At 39.5% G+C, this 23,401-nt stretch overlaps 2 protein-coding genes across 5 annotated transcripts in view; both read right to left on the reverse strand.

Annotated features, from left to right (window-relative positions):
• Positions 1 to 17,852, reverse strand: part of LOC121960103 (uncharacterized) — a 107,212-nt gene extending 89,360 nt beyond the window's left edge. Inside the window, exon 1 of the mRNA XM_088071173.1 lies at positions 17,287 to 17,852. Coding sequence (XP_087927299.1) covers positions 17,287 to 17,410 — 124 coding nt within the window. The 5' untranslated portion in view covers positions 17,411 to 17,852. The remainder of the gene's footprint in view (positions 1 to 17,286) is intronic.
• A 708-nt stretch (positions 17,853 to 18,560) lies between these two features.
• Positions 18,561 to 23,401, reverse strand: part of cacna1bb (calcium voltage-gated channel subunit alpha1 Bb) — a 188,101-nt gene continuing 183,260 nt past the window's right edge. For all 4 annotated transcript variants that reach the window (XM_088071056.1, XM_088071055.1, XM_088071058.1 and 1 more), the window contains one exon: positions 18,561 to 22,966. In XM_088071056.1, the coding sequence (XP_087927182.1) occupies positions 22,409 to 22,966 (558 nt within the window). In that variant the 3' untranslated portion in view covers positions 18,561 to 22,408. The remainder of the gene's footprint in view (positions 22,967 to 23,401) is intronic.

Raw genomic sequence — 23,401 nt, forward strand, 5'->3', positions numbered from 1 at the left:
CTTTCCATGCAACTCGTAAAGTACAAATTGTGCACAGTGAGCACCGATTTTGTGATTTATACGTCAAACGTACAGATATCAAAGTTAAAATTGGTTGAAAAGTGAAGGGTTTTTAGACATCCAAATTACATAATGTTTAACTTTAAGCTGATAATGGATTGATTGATAAGGTAATATATCAACAGGTGTCTATATTTATGCTAGCAGCTCTGTGAGGTTGTACTTAGGCACTGCTGTGCTTTGGGCTTAACGATAATGCTATCACATCAACCTGCACAAAATCACAATGCATTATGTTTAGCAAGTGTAATGTTTACCATATCACCATCTTATTTTAGCCTGTTCGCATCCTGAAATGTGCTGATAAGCACTAAACACGAAGTACAGCTGAGGCTGATGGGACTTGTCATTAGTTCTGCAGGTATTTAGTCAGAAACCAATGTACTGGACAAACGTGATGATGTCACTAGAGGAGTAGTCAGAGGATCACCAAAATCACCAGGCCTCATCCTCTCTGGACCTTGAATGTATGAAATCTCATGCAAAGGTCACAGACATATTTCAACCTAGGCCAAAGTGGCTGACCAACACAGTAACACTGTCATATTACTTTTTAATAAATAACTAAAATGAAAAATATATTAATGTCAACACTATAATGACAATTTTCAAGTTGTAGCTCCTTATTAAACTGCAGCTCTATGGGACATTCATGTTGCACATGAGAGATTTCAACAAAAAGCAAATAAGCAGCATGTTTTTACAGATGTGAACCTGACAGTTTGCTTTGCATGAGAGACGTTTCATTTCTCACTGAGCAGACACACAGGCACAATGCACATCCAGCTCCTGGGCTGGGATCCATCCCTGGACCACACCTATGGAGGCTGCAGAACACATGAAAGGGGTGAAAGGGCCAGAACAGACAAGCTCCAAGTACATCTGGAGAAGTCGTCTTTGCAAACAGCCAGTCCCCAAAGCTGGATTTTGACCAGGCACATAAACAGCACCTGTGGTAATCCACTGGCCTGTGGCCTGCAAGCAACATGAGAAGATCTTTAACCATGTCAAGCCAACAATTTAGTGAGATTTATTCAAAGGCTTGAGCTTCAGAGCCACAAAAATGCAAGAATATAAGGGAATTATTTGCGATTACATGCCCATTAGCCCTATCTAAATAAGTGTGTATTCCTTGTCATGTTCTGCCCACCTTTTTGCTATTCTAAGAACCACACAGCCAGATGAGGAATGTGTCGGCTGAACATGCAAACAGATGGAAAAAGCCTTTGTGCTACATGTGTCTTACATACCAGTTAGAAAAATAAATCTGCAGAGGGTGGAGAGGGCAGAAGGGCCTGTAAATTTGTATTTTACATGAGATGAGGAAAGCAGAGAAGGGGCTTTTGGATGGCCGAGGGAGTTGGTGAGTCAGGTAATGAGCCTGCTGGAACTCTGAAGGAGAAACACATCTTAACTGGAGTGGAAATCCAAGGAGGTAAACGGGGTGTGTGTTGGACAGAAGACAAATCCCCAGAACCCAGCACCCACCGAGACATGATCAGGGGATGGGAAGATAATCTTTTCCAACTGAAAGAGGCCACTCTATTTCCACAGAAAACATTAATATCAGCTTCAAACACGCCTTTCGAGGGAACAGAATTAACTTTTAATTTACAGCGCCCTAAAGTTTGTTGATTTATTTTCATGATTGTTGTTGTTACCTGTGAAACATATAGCTGTGAACCACAGCTGAAAAACAGATCAGAGTTTCCAAATTACATAACTGATACTGTATCCACTCTGTTTTATGTTACATATCCTGATATAGGGGCCTTCTGTTCGAGCAGGAACCTGACTGTGTTTTCAGACCGACACATTAAATAGGATCCAGGCCTATCAGTGTATGGGAACGGCACCATGATACTGGCAGTCCGCCACTCAGACTGCTGCTGCTGTCACCCCTGTACAAACAGTACAACATCACCACTGCACTCTGTCTGTCTTCACGTGGCAAACACACCACTGTTAAGTTATACATTGTGAGCAATAGACCCGTTCTGTCACTCATGATACTGCTGTCAAACCTTGTGTCTCCAACATGAAGATTTAATGAAGTAACAACCTTATTAAAGGGTTTAATCCGTCTAAAGGTTGAAGAACTTTCTCACCATGGAAATGACTTTTTTTCAGCAATGTAAAACACATGGTTTGGTCCACCACTTTGGTCTAGATGGAAATATCTCAATAGCTATTAGATGGATTGTTATGAAACACATATTAAGCAAAGTTTTTACTTCTATCAACATCTGCAGGAATGACTGGCACAAGATTTTGTACAGATGTTCCCAGATGATGTATCCTAAAGTTGTTTGCTAACAAGCTAAAACAAGATGGTGATCTTGGAAAACATCACACCTGCTCAACAGCAGCTTGTCAACATTCACTGTATGCATGTTTGCACACTGATGTTAGCATTTAGCTCAAGGCATCACCTCACAGAGCTGCTCAGGTAGCTTTAACTCAGTCATTTAAGTTTCAGAAAATGTCCACTTTGAAAAGCAAAAAAAAAAGAAGGAAAAAACAAGCATGACAAAAAACATTAATAATAGAATTCAATAGAAAATATGAATTAAGTTGTAACCCATTGAGTTATAAGCCAGAAAATTCGATAAAATCCTGCACACTATGAATTACTTGTGATGGGTTAGGGTTAGGTGGTTAGGTACTGTGATATTTTGACCTCTGTACTCCAAGCCAATGCTACCAACTGCACACTAAAGTCAGATTTCTTTAATCAGTCCTAACTGACCTGAATGGATTTTTTTTCTTAAGATTTAATCTCATGGGGCTGTCATTGGTGAATTACACTTAAACAAATATGTTGAGAAGAGAGTATTCTGTAAGACGGGCCAGACATTGGCCTACTGAGATCTCGTGACCTCAAAGGTCTTCACTGCCCTCATAACCACTGCCCTGTCATGTTGAGGTCATCATTATCGTGCAGACCACAGCGGATGGGGTAAGAAAACACCATAGTTATATTGACAAAGTCATTAAAGTGCTTGTAAAAAAACTCTTGTAAAAAGCTTTACAAGACTTGCTTAGCGCTGTCAAATGGGTCTGTGTTGTATGAGTCCTGACCCTGAGAGTAAAGTTCAGTTGAGCTGGTTACTCTTCAGGTCTCCAGTAAACCAAAGACTGTCTGAGAAGTCATAGGAATACATGGAAGATTAATCACAGGGCGGACTAATGGGTGACAGAGAAATACAGATAGTGAAAGCATCCCATCACAATGAAAAGCCCATTCCTCTTTTCTGCTACACTCTGTGCTCAGTAAAACAATGAAGACATTCCCTTTAACAGGAAACCTGGAGATCCGAAAATGTAGCAGACCAACCTGCAATGAAGGAAGAAAGTTGCCTCTGTGCTTGTGTTTTGATTTGAATGATATGAAACCTAGCTGTAAAAGGCTATTGTTTTGTCATTTTGTTTGAAAAGATTGGCCTCCATCCAACATGTAATGGGCTGTCGTTCAGAAGGACCCTCATGAACGCTGTAATATGAGTTCTCACGTACGGTTTGTCCTCAGACTGACCTGTTTTGCATAAACTGATGGAAACTCAATCACCATCAAGTCTGAGTCCTGCAACATAGTAACGGCAACCACACTTCAACATCCTGACAGGCATGTGTCTGTTTGTGCGGGCGCCAGCAGCACAGATACCAGTGGTTTTCTCTTCATGTCTGTCAGCAGCACAGACCACAGCAGATTACCTCACTCTCACCTAATCAGAGAGATGAGAACACTGCTGGGTCATGAGAACCAGGTTACACTCACTTAATTTAAGAGGTGAGGAGGCAGAGAAAACGAGAGGGAAGACAAAGACGGTGACGTGATGATGAAGAATGACCGGTTTTACACAGCGGGGCATTTGTCCAAGCAGGCATCTGTCTGAAAAACACTCTTATTCATTTTTAGATTGACAACTGGCAAGATAGTTGGGTGATATGACAATATACATATATAAGGAGCTATATATATATAGATAGCTATCAATGATATATCTGGTTGTATTGGTAATTCAGAGAGACAGGGGACCTCCAGTGGCACTGGCAGGTATTGTTAGCACCTAAGGTAAACTCAAACAGCAGCTCTTTTCTGCATCTAAAACCATAATAAGAAATTCCTAAACACTAACTGACACATGACAAGCTACAACTTAACAAATATTGATGTAGACAGGGTTTATTCTTCATCTTTTACAAACGGGCTGGCTTTGTTGTACACACATGCAATGCTATGCTTTTATGAATGCCATTATGAGACCTATTTTTAAAATATATCAACAAGAGGATGGCAGACATTAACGCTGTGTAAGCGCCGTGATACACTAAGCCAATGGTGGGTATGCTGGGGAACTTCTGTCGCTCTACTTTTTGCAGTGTGTCCCGCACCATTGGCATGTCAAGGGTTTTTCAGTCAATTCAGCAAATTGAATCAGCGTTGGAGACGGTGGAGCCAGAATGAATTCACTATGATAGGCAGTTCTTCCAATTTACGAGAAGAGAAACAGATGTGAGAAAAACAAACAAACAGCAAATATCAAGAGGGTGTGACATCAAAACAAACTTGTAATATGAGGTAAGGGTTTTTTTTGTTGTTGTTATTGAGCTCTTCGGCAGAAACATTTCCTAATGGTTTTTGTTACTGTCCACTGGTGCTCCGTAAATATGCTTTGTTCTTTCGACATAGGGATGTGTTGTTAATATTTTAACTGGCTAATGAGCTCCTTGAATCCATCTTGTCCTCTTCCAGCAACCCTATTTGAACTACATATACAGACTAATGCCTCCTGCTGGTATGAAGAATTATTTCTTCTCACGATAGCGCTGAACATATGCGCTAGTTGGCTGTTGGCTACAGTTTTTGTGTGGCATTCAAGTGCAACTTTTTGGTTGAGATATGGCAACATGAGCCAATTCAAAAGTCGGTCTTTGCTGCCACTAATTCTTCCATTTCCATTTGGTGTGTCTGGGCCTTAAGACTAAAACTTCGCTCTCCACATTGTTAGAGCAAATCGTCTGACAATTTAGTACTAGAGACGTGTCGGCCCTAATTAAAATTATGTAAGTGGTTCTAGAGGCTACATAGAAAATATGAAAATGCTATTGGCATATCTTAATGCCAAGACCAACTTTTTTTGTAATTCAAAACTATTTACAGTTTTCAGGAGGACTACATTTTGAAATATTGGAGTGACTGGAATTTTGGTGAGGAAGTACCTTAATTTTTTTTAGTGTATGTAAATTATATACATTGTACTGTGAAAGACAAGTGTCATTCACATCTAGTGTTAATGCCTTGCTCACATCTTGAGACACAGAAGAAGGGTCATTTTTAACCTGTCGTGTATAAAGTGTTCTAAAATGTTTAGCATTGGGCACCTAATTTGCATACTCATGCAAAATACTAATTTGCTGCAATTGGGTTGTTGTTTTTCGGATGCTACCACTATACCTGCACACATCAAAGTTAATTTCCAAATGTACTATATTGGTGTCTGCAATCTGTTCACTTATTCAAGAACAGCTCATTAAAGAGATAATGGATTGTAGAGAACTGGGAAGCCAAACCATTACAATGTGAGTCAAAACAAGCACTATTAGTTTCAGTACAATTTAATTAAGTTTAATCTTTCTCAGTCCCTCCATGTTGGTTCAACACACAATGACTGGCATCCTCTCCTTCTCTATATGTGTGTGTGTGTAAAGGGGGTTAATAAAAACTAAGCTTGTGAAAAGTGTGACAGGAATGTAGCTGGCAAAGCTTCTATCTGTAACATGTCAGTCTGCAGACACACAATCTGATGTCTCTTGAGAATGTACTGCAGACTGAGAGGCTGAAATAAGTACAATAAGTTGCATTGTGTGCATCCCAACTGTCTTTCCATTGTTCATTGTTAACGGGTTTTTTATGTCAGCATGTGTATGCTGCTGTAATGTCTACATGTGCAGTACAGCTAAAATTAGTACCATTACATAAGGTTGTCGAAACAGAGAAAGACAAAGGATCCCATTTCTAATTGCATAACAGATCATATTTAATGCTAACAGAAGTGACCACGTTGACATACAGATTGTTTCTTTGAGTCTTGTATGTAGAGTGCAAACGCTGCAATTCATAGCTTTTGTAGCACACAGCTTTAGTTGTAACGTGTCAGTATTAATAACAGGTATTTATTTGTGTCACTGAGTCCTTGAAGTCTTATTTTCTCAAAAAGACTCGCAAAATTTGGCAAAGCAGTATTTTCATTTCACTTTGATTTCAATACAATCCCAATTTTTAAAGCATTTAAAAGCTGTAAAAGTTTATGAACATTAAATGAAATACCTATTGCTCTTACGTACTTCTCAACCTGTTTTAAGAAAACGTTTAAGGTTTTAGAACTAACTTCTGAATAAATATGAATTTATTCATTTGATTAATTGGAGCTTTTGATGTACGTATGTGCTTTGGCTTTGTTATGACTTCAACACTGATCTGGCTGTGACTGATTACTGCCTTTGTCCTTACAGAATAATGTGTCCAACAGGCAAACATATGGCCAACAAACAAGTACACAAGCACACTCTTTCATCCAGAAAGCACAAAAAGCTGGTAAATGTCCTCTTCTTGGTGGGAACTGTTTTGATTAGAGTGGCACGGTGGCATGCAGGCGATGAATAAAGAAAACAAGCCGGGCCGTGGTCCGCAGAAACAAACCCTCCAGGGCTGATAAACCTTGAGCAGTCTGGACTAAAATGTGAGCAGCGAAGGTGACACACCGGACTTCAAAACAAATCAATCACATTTAAGTAAACAAAAGCTTAAGCGGTTGAACGGGTCCTGACACAGCAGCTGATAGGAGTTTAAAGGTGAGGGCATGGTTCACCCACACAAAAGTAAAGAAAAAGACAAAAAACAAAATTAATTCAGGGTCTTTCCCTCTGGCTGTTCTCTGTAGGATCTGCTCGAGTTCTCTTAGTCATAACAGAGATGTCACCTCAGGTCCTTCATCAGTCAAGTTCAGCCAAACCAACAAAGATAAGCATCTGCACACGTTCATCATAATAGAGGACGTTTATGAACATGTCAAGCTCTATTCATTTCAACCTGTAAGACCTATTCATTGCACAGAGCAGGTTCTATTCATTTTTTTTTAGAGACAAGGTTTCAAAAATGAGAGCAGGAAATGCAAAAAAATAATACTTCAAATGCCACAAGGCTGTGGCCAAAAGGTGGTGCCATTTAGTTGCGATTATTCAGACTTAAAGCGCTTTTCATACAAATTGTGACAAAAAGTTCTTTGTACAATAATACCAAACAGCAGCCCCCCTTCCATAAAAATAAGAATAAATAAGTAAATAAAAATCCCATATATAAATAGAATGATAACAGTAATAATAAAAAATACTCAAACTGTAAATTAGAGATAAATAAAAGGATAGCACAAAGTAAAATAATAAATAAATATTAAAAATAATTAAATGACACAGAAAGTCCTTTATTACATTGATTTGTTTGGGGCCATGTAGAAAAAAATATCATGCAAGTTGTGGAGATGTAAGTGAGTTAAAGAAAACCCAACTTTTTATGCTTTTGCACTGCCAGGTGAACATTCAAGAATATCACTGGTGTAATTTAATCTTTTTAGTATCAATAAATCCCTGCTAGAGACCAAAAATGCTGTGTGTAGCCAAAGTGCATGAATGGCATATTCAACACGACTGGGACAGCCATAGTTCTCTGTTTATTTTACCATGCAGTGTACCTTACTGATGTCACACAGGGGTCAACGAAAATCCACATGGTCTACAGAAAGGTTTATTTGAATCAGGGAGTCTATGTAAGAGCCAAAATATTTGACAATCAACCATAAATGTGTTTAAAATGTACTTAATTTTATATGTGGCAAGGACAGGAATTAAGTGTGTGTGTGTGAGTGTGTGTGTGTCTGAAACAACATTGCATCACCTGGCATCTGTTTTGCGGAACACAAGCGTATTAAGGCAGTTACACATGTCACAGCTGCAGCAGTTAAACTGGCCTCCTGGCTCCACCTTGACTTTTTTTTTGACGACGACGAATAACAATAATATGATAGTTTAAATGTGTCCCAGGGGGCAAATGGTTGCCAAATAAAGTCAGGTCCTGCTATTAGACACCAATCTGTACCAGATTTAGGTCTGCACGCATGCCAGGATAGAAGACACTCAAGCCAAAGTCACGCCAAGTGCTGGTACTGACTCCTGTGCTCAGAACCGTTGTTTGGATGAAGCAAGAAAGCCGTATAACACGACAAAACAACAAACACATCATAAAGCCAAATCTGTGAGAGACAAATCATAACTTTTGAAACACAGGTACCTCAGAACAATCGATCACCGCCACAACGGCGAAGTACCATGGTAGACCTAATCTTCCATTGTTTAAAGAGGCTGTAATGAACATTTCCATATAACAACTTATCGACAATGTGAAAACAATGTGTGTTTGTAGTCACAGAGAATAATCAATTTAATCTATTATGTTAGCACCCCATAAAAACCAGACAAAATGTTTCAAAATGTTTAACCATTTATTTGCCTGCCCTTATGGTCTGAACAATGTACGAAAAACCTAAACATGCTTCTCTGACATATTAAAATGTCACTTGAGAAAAATCACAGGTGTCCTTATTCAAGCGTCCCAGTAAGCCATGACAGTGTGACAATTAGCCAGCATAAATATTACGAAGACCCTGAAACTGAAGCAGCTAAATGGAATTCAGTCATCAATAATTTCATCATTAAAACCTGTAATTTTCCTAAAGTGACATGTTAAAGAGCTTGTTCACACCTGGCATTGACATTGTTCACATCCTGCTTTGTCTTGGATGATCTGATCACAAGTGGACAGCGTTAACTACATATGTAAACAAACACAGAGATGCGTTGTGATCCAGTCACTCAAACCACTTGCCAAGGTGGACTGGGTTTCATTTGACCACATATCTTTCATAAATTAAATGTTTATGTGTCTTGATGTATCCTGATCAATGCAGGATGTTGTTGTTGTTTTGGTGACAGTGTGCTAATACTCTACTATAACTTATCCATTTCATGACGAGTCCGACAAAGATATAGTTGCTCATAACTACACTAACATGTACACATGATGGCTGCCACGCGTCCCCTGTGTTGGTTTGGCACGTCAGTTGTGCACATTCTCAAAAATGTCCATTTTTCTTTCCTTTTTAATCCTTATCATGTAATCATATCATTCTGTGGACTTGCTCTAAAATCCAGCATTTCTGTGGGTCACTCAACACAGCTCAGCATGCGTGACTTTCTTTCCTCCGCTGCAGCATCAGTCATTTGCAGCGTGTGCAAACAGGAGTTTGGATGTAATAACTGTATGCGAGCCCCTGTGACCTTCTCGAATACGTGACATTAGCAGTGACAACATCTGAGCACAAATGGTCAGCTAAAGACTAAACACAGTGATTTCCCTCGGCTGTCCACCTGTGATCAGATCAGATAATTTCATGATTTGCCCCAAACATCTGTTGTGCAGCTATTTAGTGCCATGTTGTGTGTTGTGTTTATTTTATACAATGTAGATGCTGTGACAGTAGTGTGGTGCATGCTTGACACAGCATACACTAACTTTAAGTAGCCTACATCTATAATGATCTCTAGATTTCTAATTTTTAATAACTATGTTTGAGACAAATCATTTCATATAAAAACAAACAAAAAAAGCCACAAAGCCATGTGCACTAAAGTGTAAAGCAAAAGACATCATTTTTAATTTACCTGTTGCACAATTACGTTATTATTTCCTACACCTATAGTTACCCTATAATCACTATATGAATTTAAACTACCATCACAATTCCATGGAACGTAAATAGGCAAATGTTTCAAATTACATTTACCAAATGCAGTTGTTCGACAAGAATGTAAACGGACACACCTCAAATAAAAAGAAACATTACATCTTAACGGCAGCTTAAGCAGGCATTACCTGCAATGCCAGGTGCACATCGTCACCGTTAGCTCTTTTTCCAAAACCACAAGCCAGGTGTTTAACATTTGAAAGCTACAAAGAAACTTACATATGCTGCACAGAGAATGAACACAAATTAGCGCGTCAACACTCAAGTGGAACCACAAACAGCATAGCTCGGGACAAAGCACCAGATCATTAAATAGTCCTTTCCATATAAATCTGTGTGTCCGACAGGCTGTAATGTGTCTGCAGGCTCTTTGCGGTGACTGAGCGATGGGAGACACATTGAGAAATGACACTACAAAGTGGTCACTGAGGTAATGTTGTAAATGTTGAAAAAATAAAAAATAAAAAGCCCCGTCTTTTATTCATCTTTAACACCGAACATCTGAGGGACTTTGTCTCAACACTATCAACCCACTCTATCTGCCATCTGGTTCCAGTTGGCCTGAGAGGAGATTACAGACAAGGACGGAGGTTCTGATCCAACATGTGGTTTGCACCTAGCCCTCTCCACCCGCTTTTGTTCACACAAAGCTAACCACAAGCTGTGACCTACTCCACACCCAGAACCAGGACGATGACCCAGTCTGTGTATATTGTAGGAATGTTACACCAGGCACGCCACAGCATGCGGGCCTCTGCCTGGTTAAAGCTGGCTAATGGGCCCCAGATCAGGGCTCACCAGGCACTAAGGCCCGGGATCACGTTTCATTGGATACAGATGGCTGCTCATGGATCTGGCATTATATTGGCAATGACATCATGAGCTCAACCTGCTGGAGGAGCATGAGAGTGTAAGTCACGTAGCCGGTACCGGGCTTTTGATCTGGTTTGAAGACTTTGTGATGTGATGTAAGAGTTGCAAAGAATACCAAAATGAGTTTGAAAGACAACCATTCTCTATTTAGGAGTTAGAAAAACAAAACACTGCCTGCCAGACTTTTATATGACATTTTTATGATGGTGTTAGATCCTAATCTGATTATCACATTTGTAGATAAAGTAACACCCTCTCCATTCACTGTTTGAAATTCAGGTTCAATAAATAAGTGCATCAAGAAACACATGACTAAACATTAACATAACAATCACAGACTGTATAAAAATAGTGGAGGTAGCCTTCACATCAAAATGTCAATCTGGTGAATGACAGTGACAGAATGATCAACAGTGTAGGTAAGTAGAAACATTTGAACCGATAGTGATGATGACTCCAGAGGAAGGTCAGAGGGCAAGGTTTCTTACTTGGTCAATTAATTTTGGCATCCTGCCATGATATCGACATCTGCCGCTACATAATGATTTCTAGTTTTGGAGCTGGACCATTCATTAACAATGCTATTGGAATATAAAACACACTTCGATTTTTTTGTTACACCGAACTTGCGGAGTGCAGAGCATACAAAATGCCAGGTGAATTGAAACAGAAACTTAACCGTTCATTGTGCTGGGTCTAAAAGTTTGCATTCACTTTTCTCTGCAGTAGCTGCAGCTCTCAACCATCAATCAGATCTGATCAGCTCTGAACGGATCAGCTGATCAATTATCCACCCCGCAAATCCTTACACTGCAGCTGACAGTGTAAAAAAGAACTCCTGAGGAGGTCTGCCTGAACTGCATGTGTGGACCTACAAAAAACTACTTAGTCATAAGACTAAGAAAACTGTGAATGTTTGCCTTTTTTTCTCCTTAAAATGGATTAAACACAAAATAACAAATCTGTTTGTCATTAGTTTTCTGTGGATCAACTGTCATTACAGCTTAAGTCAGAATCCCACCTAAATGTAATTAGGATTAATCCTACTGGGATCATGATACACATCGAATTTCATGGCAATCTGCCTGGTAGCTTTGAAGATATCTGCTGTGGGATTTCGAAGTACCAGATAGACAGACATCCTAAGGCCAAGGTCAAAAAGTTTTTGAAGTTGCATAATCTGAAGCAAAGTCTGTGAAATGATGCCTTCCTAAACTCCCAAAATGTGCACATAGACAGACAGCTGAGAGCCTCTCACTGTCAGAGCTCCACCAGCACTCACACAGAAGGTCAGGAAGGTTAGTCAGCAATTTCCACTTCTGAAGAAAGTGTTGGGGTAGCAGCGAGTTGAGTGAATAGGTGGTGCTCAGAGGTATGGAGACACTCAGACACAGGCACACCTCTTTTAGGCATCACAAAACTCTTCCCAGCAGCTGTTCTGCATACTTTGCTCTTGCGATACCTATCTCATAGTCAGAGGTTACAGTAAACTATTCCTGACATATGGGAGTCACATATCACAGCTGGATATGGCTGACTGGAAGGATGCATGGATGGCTGAACGGATGGATGGATTGGAATTGACAGAAACGCCGGATGCTAAATTCAAGGAGCTGCAGAGGTGCTGGCAGATAACTGTGCCCAAAATCTTTCATGCATAGTTGACTGTGCAGAGAATTTTATCCAAACCAATTTGAGAAAACTATTTCTTTACGGACCTCCTTTGTCCAGCGGGTCTTTGGAATTAAGTAAATAAAATTAGATAGATATTATTTTTATCATTTAGATATTAGATAACTTGCAAGAGGTGACAATTAGGCGTGAAAAGAACACTGAAGGAAAACATGCAGCATGTCCATAATGGAAAGGGTTCATTGTGGAGAGCATAAATTAGATTTGAAAATTCAATTGGAATTTTCTATAAAATATAAAGGTTTGAGGTCATGTGGAAATTCAATCTGATGGTAGAGCTAGACAAAAGCCTAAAACATTAGGCTTTTGTCAGGGGATCATTAATATCTACATTAATTTCAAGAAAATCTAATTAGCTTTTCTGCCATCTTGCAAGCAAAAGGAAGCACAAGAGTTCATCCTCTGCGCAACATCAACATGCTCGGACAATACAGAGGCAATATTTAACATTTGTAAATAACATTTTGGTCTAATTGTGGTGCTAAAATGTTTGTTGTGCCACCAAAAACAATCTGTTTTTGCTGAATCTGCATTTTGTATGACATTTGGATAGAAACCTAGGGTCTGCAAAAAAAGACTCATGTCAAACAGCAATAAAAGTCCGCACAGAGTTACTGATACACTACAAGGCTGGTTGGTGTATACTGCTTCCAGCAGACAAAGACAGAGGCTTCATAGTCAAATCAGAGCTGGCCGACAAAAACGACAGTAGAACAGATCAATCATCTGCAGAGGTATTTGGGTAAAATGTCATTGTGTAAATGAATGTAGTTAATCAAACCGGAGTGAAAAAAGGAACACTTCGGGTACAGTACATACGATTCGCTCAAGTCATAAAGGGTTCAAATATGAAGGCTAGACTGTTGCACAACATATCACAATGGAGGTTATGTAGGTTCTCCTGTTCCCTCTGTCTTCTGATCTAGGCTACCTAACAGGGGCTATATACAGCTCTGCTAAAAAATGCTTTCTGCTTAATGGGCACACCTATGATAAACCAGGCCAAAACATATGATGAAGTTATTTTCCAATTTACTTAAAAGTGCATAAATGCGGTAAAAACCTGCACAAGGTTTGGCACTGCCAAAATACTGCAATTACATGCATTACATTACCATACTGTTGGAGGATTGATTTCTTTCCAAGTCAGCTGGAATCATTTCATCTTGGAGTCAGAATTGGTTCATCTTGCCAATATGGAGACAAGTTCTATAACAAGTTATAAACTACAGCCTGCACAGTTAAGCACTTGTACTCATTGTATTTAGTTTCAGTTGTAGATCATGCTTATCATGAATCTGATGATGGTCTAACGACTGAAATGCCGAAATGACTGCATTTATACGTATAGTTCTTTTATCCAGCGCTTAACAATTTGCCTTTTATTCACCCATAAACACGCACATAGATGCACACCGACACCAATGAAAAACAATGCACAATGCTGGCCAGAGCATCAGGAGCAATTTGGGGTTCAGTGTCTACCCCCAAGGACACTTGGACATTTGGACAGGAGGAGGTGAGAATCCAACTGCCAGGTCTGTGATTAGTTACAATGAGCTTTACCTCCCGAGCCAGAAACTGAGCTCTATGAGAACATTGCTCTAGATAATCTTCAGTTGGCTCACCATGACTTACAATATGTTTTGTCTCATATTAAGATGTCGATTCATTGTATGTAGGGCTCTATAGTTTCTGCAATGAGGAAAAAATGGACAGAATCGCCGAACTTTGATAAAAAAAAAAAAAATACATTGCAAAACACAGAATTTACTAAAATGTGGATGCAATTCATGAAAAATCTGGCACATATGCACCTATGACTTGGTGTCAGTTTTACGCTGCTCTTTTCCTATGTGTTGTCTCCAACTTTAGTGTTGGCTTGTCTGACTGTGGAGATGTAAGTGACGGCTAGCTTGGCTGTATTTTTTTCTTGGTCAGACAAGCTGGATCGAATCCTGTCCTCCTGTGCTCATCACGTCATTCCAAGCAGTGTCTGATATTTCTGCATCAAACCACTCATCAATTGCATCTCCAAGCGCAGACCAGACGCTGAAGTTTGAATGCCCTCATAAAACTGGGTGGCTGTATGGATGGTTGTATGTTGTAAATTATAAATATATATGTGAAAAAAAGAATATTTTCTTGTGAATTGTTGAAATTGCATTAATACACCACATGATTAAAAGATTCTCTCTGTTGAGAAAACGGTCTTAATCCTAAAATTGAAAACACAGAATCTGGGGGAAAAAAGGAATCTGGAAAAGATTAAAACAGATTTTATAAAGCCCTATATCAGCAGAAAACACAAATTCCCAGATGAGCTCAGTTATATCTGTAACAGGGCAAGATTTTACTGAGGAAACCTAATAACAACAGAGTATACGCAAGGAGATTATAACAGCACGGTTACATAACCATCAGCCTATAGGGTGATACAAGTTTACACAAGGCTTTTACACTCTGCCATCTACAGTAACTCTCTGAAAACACACAGTGAAAACAATCTACAGACGGGTTCAATCAACACCAGTCTAATACAAACTCTCTGCTGGTGCCCTGCTCTCTGACATCCCTGTTTGGGTCGCTGTGTGCCTCGAACATACAGATGATGGCAATAAAGGAAATGATGAAACCCAAACTGGAACATAAACAACGTGTGATGCTGTGGAATCCAGAAATAACACACTGGGGCACCTGTCAGAGCTCCGATTTAATATCAATTTCAACAGGTCATGGATGGATTAAACAACTCCAAACCAGCTCAGAAACACAGCGTGAAGCCACAGCGAGCACGCCGCTGTCACTGTATCCACAATCCTAATAAAACAAAGGAGATCCAGACACCGAAAACACTGATGAGACAACAGAGCTGGCTGCGGAAAACGATGTTGTGATTAACTGCTTGGCAGAGTGAAAGCATTCCATGTGACCTAATAAGTGCGGATGAGTTTCCAGGCATCAGTTTCCACTTGTGTTTTATGCAGAATAAAGACATTTTGTGTGCATGATGTATTCAGCGAGTCAAAACATCTCTGCAGCGCCATGAAAAAGTGGACTTATCAATCAAAGTGTGTGTTCCTCTATAGATGCCAGACTTCAATTCACTATTAGAGATACAAGATCTTTGCTCAAGGTGATATGAACGTTTTGGCAACCTTTTCCAGGTGTTTTTTTGACAATTAAGGTGCACACTGGGGGGCAAGACAGCGGCAATAATATAAATAAAAGAGTGTTTGTGGCTTCAAAAGCCTTTTAAAGTGTGAACAGCACAGTGAAACACCTTTGATTTTGGTTTCAAAGGCTTCCAATTTATGCGTAGACATGTTAATGTGAAATAAATATCAGCAGGCTGGTAATCTGATTTACAAATGTGCTCTAATAACAGTCTTTAATTAGTGTTTTGAAAAGAAAATGCAATCGGCCTGGAGTGAAAAAGTCTTATTGTTTCATTGTGGTCTCAATTTCATTTTCACAGCTTGCCAAAGAACTTCACTCAGTCTACACATGTTTTGGCTTCAATCTCACACCAGAGAGCGATGAATTGCAAATAAAAAGCGAGCATCACAGTTGGACTGACTGCTGAGCTGCTGAGTTTCTGTGGGGCGTCCGATGAAAAGTGGAAGATTTTCATCTGGACACAAACTGCACTGAACAAATGATGTAATGAGCTCCAGCTGATAAAAATCAGCCTGCTGTTGTGACTGGGTGTTAAAGAGCCTTTACTGGGGATGATGCTTTAGTTAGTGCATCAGGAAATCTGGCATGACAGGGAGGAATCAGTTTACAGATGGTGGTGAAACAAAGGATTTTGTGGCTTTTTAAGAGAACAATGGAGGTTTTAAGGTACATAATAGTAGGTTTTGGTGGATATTTGAGGATTTTACTTAATAAGAGAAATGTATAATTTTCACAAGTGAGGTTATTTCTTGATTATGAACTCAAAAACCAAATTCATTAAGGGTCGACAGAGTATTGGCCAGGCCAATTATCAGGGCAGATGTTGGCCATTTTGCTGATTTACTGTATCGTTATTTTATTTTACTGATAACCGATAATATTCATTCATGAAAAAGTGTATGTATTACACTCAACCAACATCAGGAAAGGCAGTCTGCAATACATGCAAAGAAAGTGTCAGCATGAGAGGAACATTTACTTTGTAAAGCCTCAGGGATCTATTTTTATTCAATTATTTTTTATGTAAATTTAATTAAAGTTTATTTCAAAAAAGTTTCAAGGTTTTGATGTAACATTTCTCAAAAGCATTTAAACTAAATTTTGTGTTTGAGTTTGTTGTATTCCAAATTCTAAATTTCAACAAAAATATTTTAATATTATTGTACATATTGCTTCCAAATATTAGTTATTGGTCTAATTAAGAACTAATAATCGGTATCTGCCCTGAAAAAGCAATATTGGTCGACCCCTTATATTCATACGAGTTTAAAGCATGTATCAAACACAAAATAACACACTTTCAGTAATGAAATGTTTTTGCAATTTCAAGCTAGCACGGTCTTAGCAGCTAAAATTTATTTGGTTGGCAGTCACTCTAATGGAAAGCAAACCTAAGTTTCCGTCTTTGTTGATGTAAAACTGCTAAAAGTAAGTCAACAAACATCACACTTAATTGAATAATACCATGAATTTGCTCTGTTTACACTGAAGTCAAACAAATGTAACAGCCGGAAGTTTTTAATGTGTCGCACCTGCTAAGAGTCACGTCTTGAAACAAATGTTCACTCTGCTCAAATAACGACATTTGTCCGTTAATAAGCTCCACAGGTGTAACTCGTACCTGTCTGCGGCATCCCGGAACCGGACTCGCCTCCAAAATCCACCGGTTCATCGTCAGGTGAGGCGTTGCTCGTCGTCACGAGCCCCAGAAGGCAAAATGTCCACTTTAACCACCAGCAGGACATTTTCCTGGTTTAATCACTTTTTCAATTAAGATCTAAGGAGAGCCTAAATGTGCTCTGGGTATAACACCAGCTCTAGTGATGCTATCATGAGTCAACAGCGAGGGGCATTCTTGAAAAAAACACTTTTTGCCCTGAAAATTTGATAAACTAACTTGTCATCCTCTTCACCTCTACTCCTGCTGCTCAGACAGCACGAGCCTCTCTCCTCCTGCAGCTGCATCACCGAGAGGCCAAAAGAGCCAACGCAAGCCCCGCCCCTTTCCTATAATGTGGACCAATTACAATCCAGCAGGGCCTCCGCCCATTAGTTTTAAAGCCTGTCTATAACTTCTTTGCAAATTGTTGTTTTAATTAGAAAGAAAGATCAATTTTCTCTGAGAGACCTTTGGACCTGTCATCACTCCAGTCTAACTATACTGCAGCATGAGACAATGCATCATAGCTAAAGGACCCATATGAATATAATTATTGCTCTGCTTAATGGTTCCACATGAAAGCTTCCTATGAAAGAGCAAAACAACTTAGAAGTGCCAGACCTCACTATTAGTCCTTATTGCATGTGTCTGTACAGATCACAGGATTGTAATATCATACAAATCCCAAATCTAATTTACTGTCAACTCTTACTCACTTTCATTAGGGCTGCAAGAACGGATTTTCAGACACTTGCGAGCAGCTGAAACAAACTGTGAGCACCTGACACATGAAGTTCACATGGTGGACTTCAATTGCTTGTCTAGTTATACTTTTGGGAAAAAAAAGTTTGAGTCCAGAGATCACAGCTAAAAGCTCTGTTACTTCAAGCAAAGTTTTGCTCTATTTCCATTTGCATTAAATTAATACTTTGCCTGCAAAATTACCTTTATTACTCACTGTGGGTTACCATGAGTTTGCCAAAAAAATTGTTTTTCTCATATGCCTCCATGGTGAACTATGAATCCAAAGAAGGGGAGAATTCCTGTAATGACCTCAGTGTTCAGCAGTTAAAGTGTTTAATTTGCATTTTTACTATTTTTACTTATTTCCTGTTAACACAAAATGCTTTTATTTTGAAGAGACAGAAATATGACGTATCAGAGTCATTACTGGATTCAAATTTAAACCCCAAAACCCAACCCAACCCCAGGTTTAAGAGATCTACATTTCACAGTTTCATAATCATACCTCTTTATTCAAGGACTTATATTCATATAAAATCTATAGGTACAGTCGAAATGACTGTGGGAGAGACAGTCAAGTAACAGATCAGGCAGCGAAGGATTCAGCCACTCCAGAACCTCTTTTCTGAGAAAGAGCCTTGTTTCCACTTTGGTGGTTCTGTGATAAAATGTTTTTCAAGCTCTTTTTTTTTTCTTTACCTGAAACAGATACATTGTGTTTTTAGATAATCAGAAAATACAACCCGCAAACAAATTGTACAAATCATTGACTGAATGAAGTCAAACAATGCCTCTTTTTTTCTTTTTCTTTTTTCCTTTTTTTTTTCCTTTTTCTTTTTTTGCACATGCACATTTTCATTTCAGAACATGCAAACAGGACCTGTCCAGCGGGGGCAGTCATAGTAAAACCTTGGAGAAGTTGGCACCCTGTTCATGTTGGTCTCACTGGTGGTCTGAAAATGAAGGATCTTTTTAAAATCTACCGTTTAAGTTTTAACACAAATCTGTGTGCCAATATGGCATCTTACAGCAACGTTTAAAGACGGTATGACGACAAGCAATCTATTTTGTTACCTTGACAAAGAATAGAGCATCAACCACAGACAGACCTTAAGGTCTATAATGTCGCCTTTTGGATGGCCCATCAAATAGATTGCACAAATATGAGACACCAGTAAGTAAAATTAAAACACAAGAAATGATGACACTTGGATCAAATTATATTTTTAAATAATTTACATGTTCATAAACTTGCTTAGTGTCAAGTCAGGGCAATACAAGGAGCACCAAGAGATTTAGTCTATTATTTTGATCTAGTCTGTATTTTGATTCTGAATATACAAAGTGAGATATTCCCGATATGTGCATAATTTGTTTTATTTAACTGGGTCCCTCACTGATATTCAAATTCCCAAACTCACAATTTGGACAAATCCCTTTTTAAAAAATCCTCTATCTGCACAAAAAACTTAAATTGTTCTTCTGGCATTTAATCTCTAAGCAAAGGGAGATTTTGCTATCAGAAGGTCTAGTTCTCATCTGTAGTCCACCAGAAAAAGGCTGAAAGGCAAATGAGGAGACAATAGCTGTTTATAATTTTTAATTTATCTGCAATCATGTGCAGTTATCTGTCAACAGAGACTGGCCAAAATGATGCAAACGCCCTCAAAAAGTACCAATGCTTGTGTACTGTGTTGCCAATTGGACTGTAAACAATGACTGGTGCATGGATTAGACGTTGGCCGCCGTCATCCAGATATCCGCTGGCTATTCAGGAACCCTTTAAATATTGACAGTTGCCCCTGGAGGCAAAATCATTGTTAGACCAATAGCTGATGGGTTCCAAAACTGAATCTCATTTAAATCTAAAGGTTTTCTGTCAAATATATGCATTTACAATAACTGTAACTGCAGACATAGCTAAGATTGTGACACAGCTGCAGTTAGGCACTAAAACTGCTTGATTAGGTTTAGAAAAGCATAATGGTTTAGGTTGAAAACAAGTCACCGCTGACTTTTGGTTTTACACAAGACACAAACAGCGGTGTGCTGAGTGAAAGTCCTGTGTTTGTTTGAACCATTCATCCACCTTGACCTTTTCTGTGCACTGACTTTGCAACTGAAGGCTGCAACCTAACAATAAATGTGAATATGGGTCATAATCAGCTGTTCCACAGACATCATTAACAGTCTAATTTGTTTGTTTAGACAGTCTCACTACACAAAACAAATGTGTACTATTCCACATTGTAAAAATGCACTATTTACTTCTGTTTAAGTAACAGGAAGGGAATCACTGAGCTTTTCTAAGACATAAAATTTACATATTTGTGACTCAATTTTTTAAAAATCCATGTTTTCACTTGGAACCAAAAGGCTTAGGGATGCCAGAGACAGGATTGGGGATTCAGACTAACACAGTCTTGGTTTCTGTATTTTACATGGTATTTGTTGCCAATAAAAAAAACAAAAAACTTAAGGATATTAACAGCCTTTTCCTTTAAGGAGATATGTCATGCCCAGTGGGAGGTGGGAAAGAGTCTAGTGCCTGGTGGGCCAACTGTCAGAAATTGATAAATCAAAATATAGCTTCAGGTCTGGGGTCTCAAATCTGGCAGTACAACTTCAGTTCTTATGGCACTGATGTTTTGGGCACATGTGGAACTCTAGTAACGACACAAAATGTTATTTCAGCCTCTGTTAATGACAGAAAGGCGCACACTGAAACAATTTTATAAATCATTTTTGCCTGCTTTTTTAAGCAAGTATAAAACAATTATTTAAAAACACAACTTGACCCAAGTTTGGAAAGAGCAGTTTTATAATTTGGGTGGTTCTATCTGGGTAGGCTTCATGCAGTCAAATTGCCAACCTCAACAATGCCCTGTGATTCACATATATCAGCTTTGATACCATTTGTGCCTCAGTGTGTTAACTGTACATCATAATATACATTTACATCTAACATCTCTTCACACATTAATGTAAAATTTGGTCGCAGTCACACTAAAGCCTGAACCTGGAGATTCCAGAGGGTAAAGCTACAGGGCAGATGAAGTGTCGTCTTGTTGCATAGCCCTATTTTAAGTCAACAGTCAGCAGCAACAACACAACTCTTTATTGTACCTGTGAGTACACAAACAGGTAACCTCTCCTAGAAATCCTCACACAATACTGCTCTCAGAGGAACAAGATAAGAAACCCACGAAATTTGGGCAAATATGGCAGAGATGAGTGTGTTTGAGGCGGCAAGTGTTTCTGAATATGAGAAATTTTGTAGATCGGAAATCAAAAAATGGCACTTTTCTCCATTCAGAGACCGTTTCTACCAACTGGCCTGCAGTATATTTGAAAGAGAAAGGCAAATGCTTACCACACACCCTTAAGCAAAAATACAGACACTATTTTTTTGACAAGCTCAAGACCCTGGCATGCACTACATTGCTTACTTTGGATCTGTAATTCGGACTGACCTACCACAAGATTCAGTACAAAAAGTTTTTTTTTTGCATTCTGTCTATTATACCAGATTTGTTCTCAACACTTTTTACTTAACTGTGTACATACTTAAACCCTCTACTGTATATTCAAGTCCATCTGACCAGGCTGCATCTTATACATCTTGGAAAACGAGGCACTTAGTATTCAGCCACAGAAAAGAGTCCCTATGTGCACTCAAAAAATTTACATCTGGTACAATTTTCAAAAATGTGATCACGAAAACTGGGCTCTAGTCCTATTTTAACCCTTCCCAATGTTTAGTTTTTGTCACATTACTCACTGTGTCTCTTCTAATGGCAGAAGACCAACATAAAATGGTTCCTAATTTGGTGATAACCCCAAAGTAATTTGGTGGAAGCATCAATATGATAAAGTTAAAAATTCTTCTCTCTCCTACATGGCAACCATAAACAAAATGAAACATACAAAAATAAAAAAAAAAACAGTGTTGTGAGCAGCCATATTAACACCAGGAATGAGGCATTCAGATCAGTCGGAAACACACTCAAAGAATGAGGAGATTTTGGCTTTTGTCTCCTGCTCCATCACTGATTTTACTGGCCAAGGCAAAATACTTAAGGGTCTTCACAGGTGCTATAATTTCAGTGCAAGTAAAGGGGGTAAAAAAACGTCATTAGTGTCTTTTTTTCCTTTAAAAGTTTGTATAAAAAAGGAGAGTAACACTACAAAGCTGGAATGATTTTTGATCCCCTTTAACAGCACTTTCCACTGGCTTTTTCCTCTGTCCTTCTGGCTCCTTATCAGCTCATCGGACCTGATGTGAGCGCTGTACAACACTAATAATCTTCTTGTCCACAGCTTACAGTTTTCCGCCACATTAGCACCAGTCTTCTTCTTCCCTCTCCCTGAGACTTCCTGTTCCTCGGCTCCCTGGCCCGGATGCAGAGTTGACCCCTAAGGTGAAGTGGTACCCGTTAGGCACCACCCCCGCCCGACTCTGCGTGGTGGCCACTGTGACGGGCGCAGCAGCAATTCCGTGTGAAGCTGATGCTGTGGTGGAGGCAACGGTTCGGGCAAGGCGTCCCCCTCCGTGGCTGCTTACAGTTTCCTTGAAGTCCTCTTCGAGAAGAGCTTGTTGAGAAGCAACCTGTCGGTTTAAATTAGAGTCTGAACCAATGCGGGTGACCGGTATCGGGGACTCGTCCTGGGCCCAGTGTAAGCGGTCGTGCTCTGAAAGGCCACGGCTGAAGCGAGTCTGCTGCCCCGTCGGAGCAGTGCTGGCAGCAGACGGGAGAGGCGAGGAGTTGGCAGTCTTGTAGGCCACGGCAGGACGGGGGGTGAGGGGCGTCTGCGGGAGCTGCCTGCGACCACGGCCCGGAGTGCTCGAGCCAGAGGGGAGCGTTACAGGGCCAGCTTTGAGCACACTGCTACCATGCTGAGGAAACAAATGATATATAATACTTAGTTTTTTTTGGTTTTTTTTGTTCTAGCACATAGACTGTATATAAAGATGGATGACGCGCCCCCAGTTATCTCCGCTATGCTTAAGTGAAGCTGAAATATCACGGATACAGCTGTTGCTATCTTGCGCTGTCATTCGGAGCCTGAGTCTGTGCAGTAGCAATATCCATGGTGGGGGAGTCCTACCCAAAACACCTGTCTGACCAGTTGGGAACAGCCCCATTAAATGTGAGTGCATGGATTGGCTGTCAGAACTGTCAACCATGGTGAAAAATCCCCTTTTTGTAGAATTGAATAACTCATTAAAACTAAACTTATCAGAAAAAGTATTACATAAAAAGCATCAGGGTGATGAGATCCACCTTCAGTGTCAGAAACCATCTTTTGGAAAAATTTATTTGGCGTGCAC

The sequence above is a fragment of the Plectropomus leopardus genome, chromosome 20, assembly GCF_026936395.1.
Source record: "Plectropomus leopardus strain MGB_pleo_1.0 chromosome 20, ASM2693639v1, whole genome shotgun sequence".
Taxonomy (NCBI): domain Eukaryota; kingdom Metazoa; phylum Chordata; class Actinopteri; order Perciformes; family Serranidae; genus Plectropomus; species Plectropomus leopardus.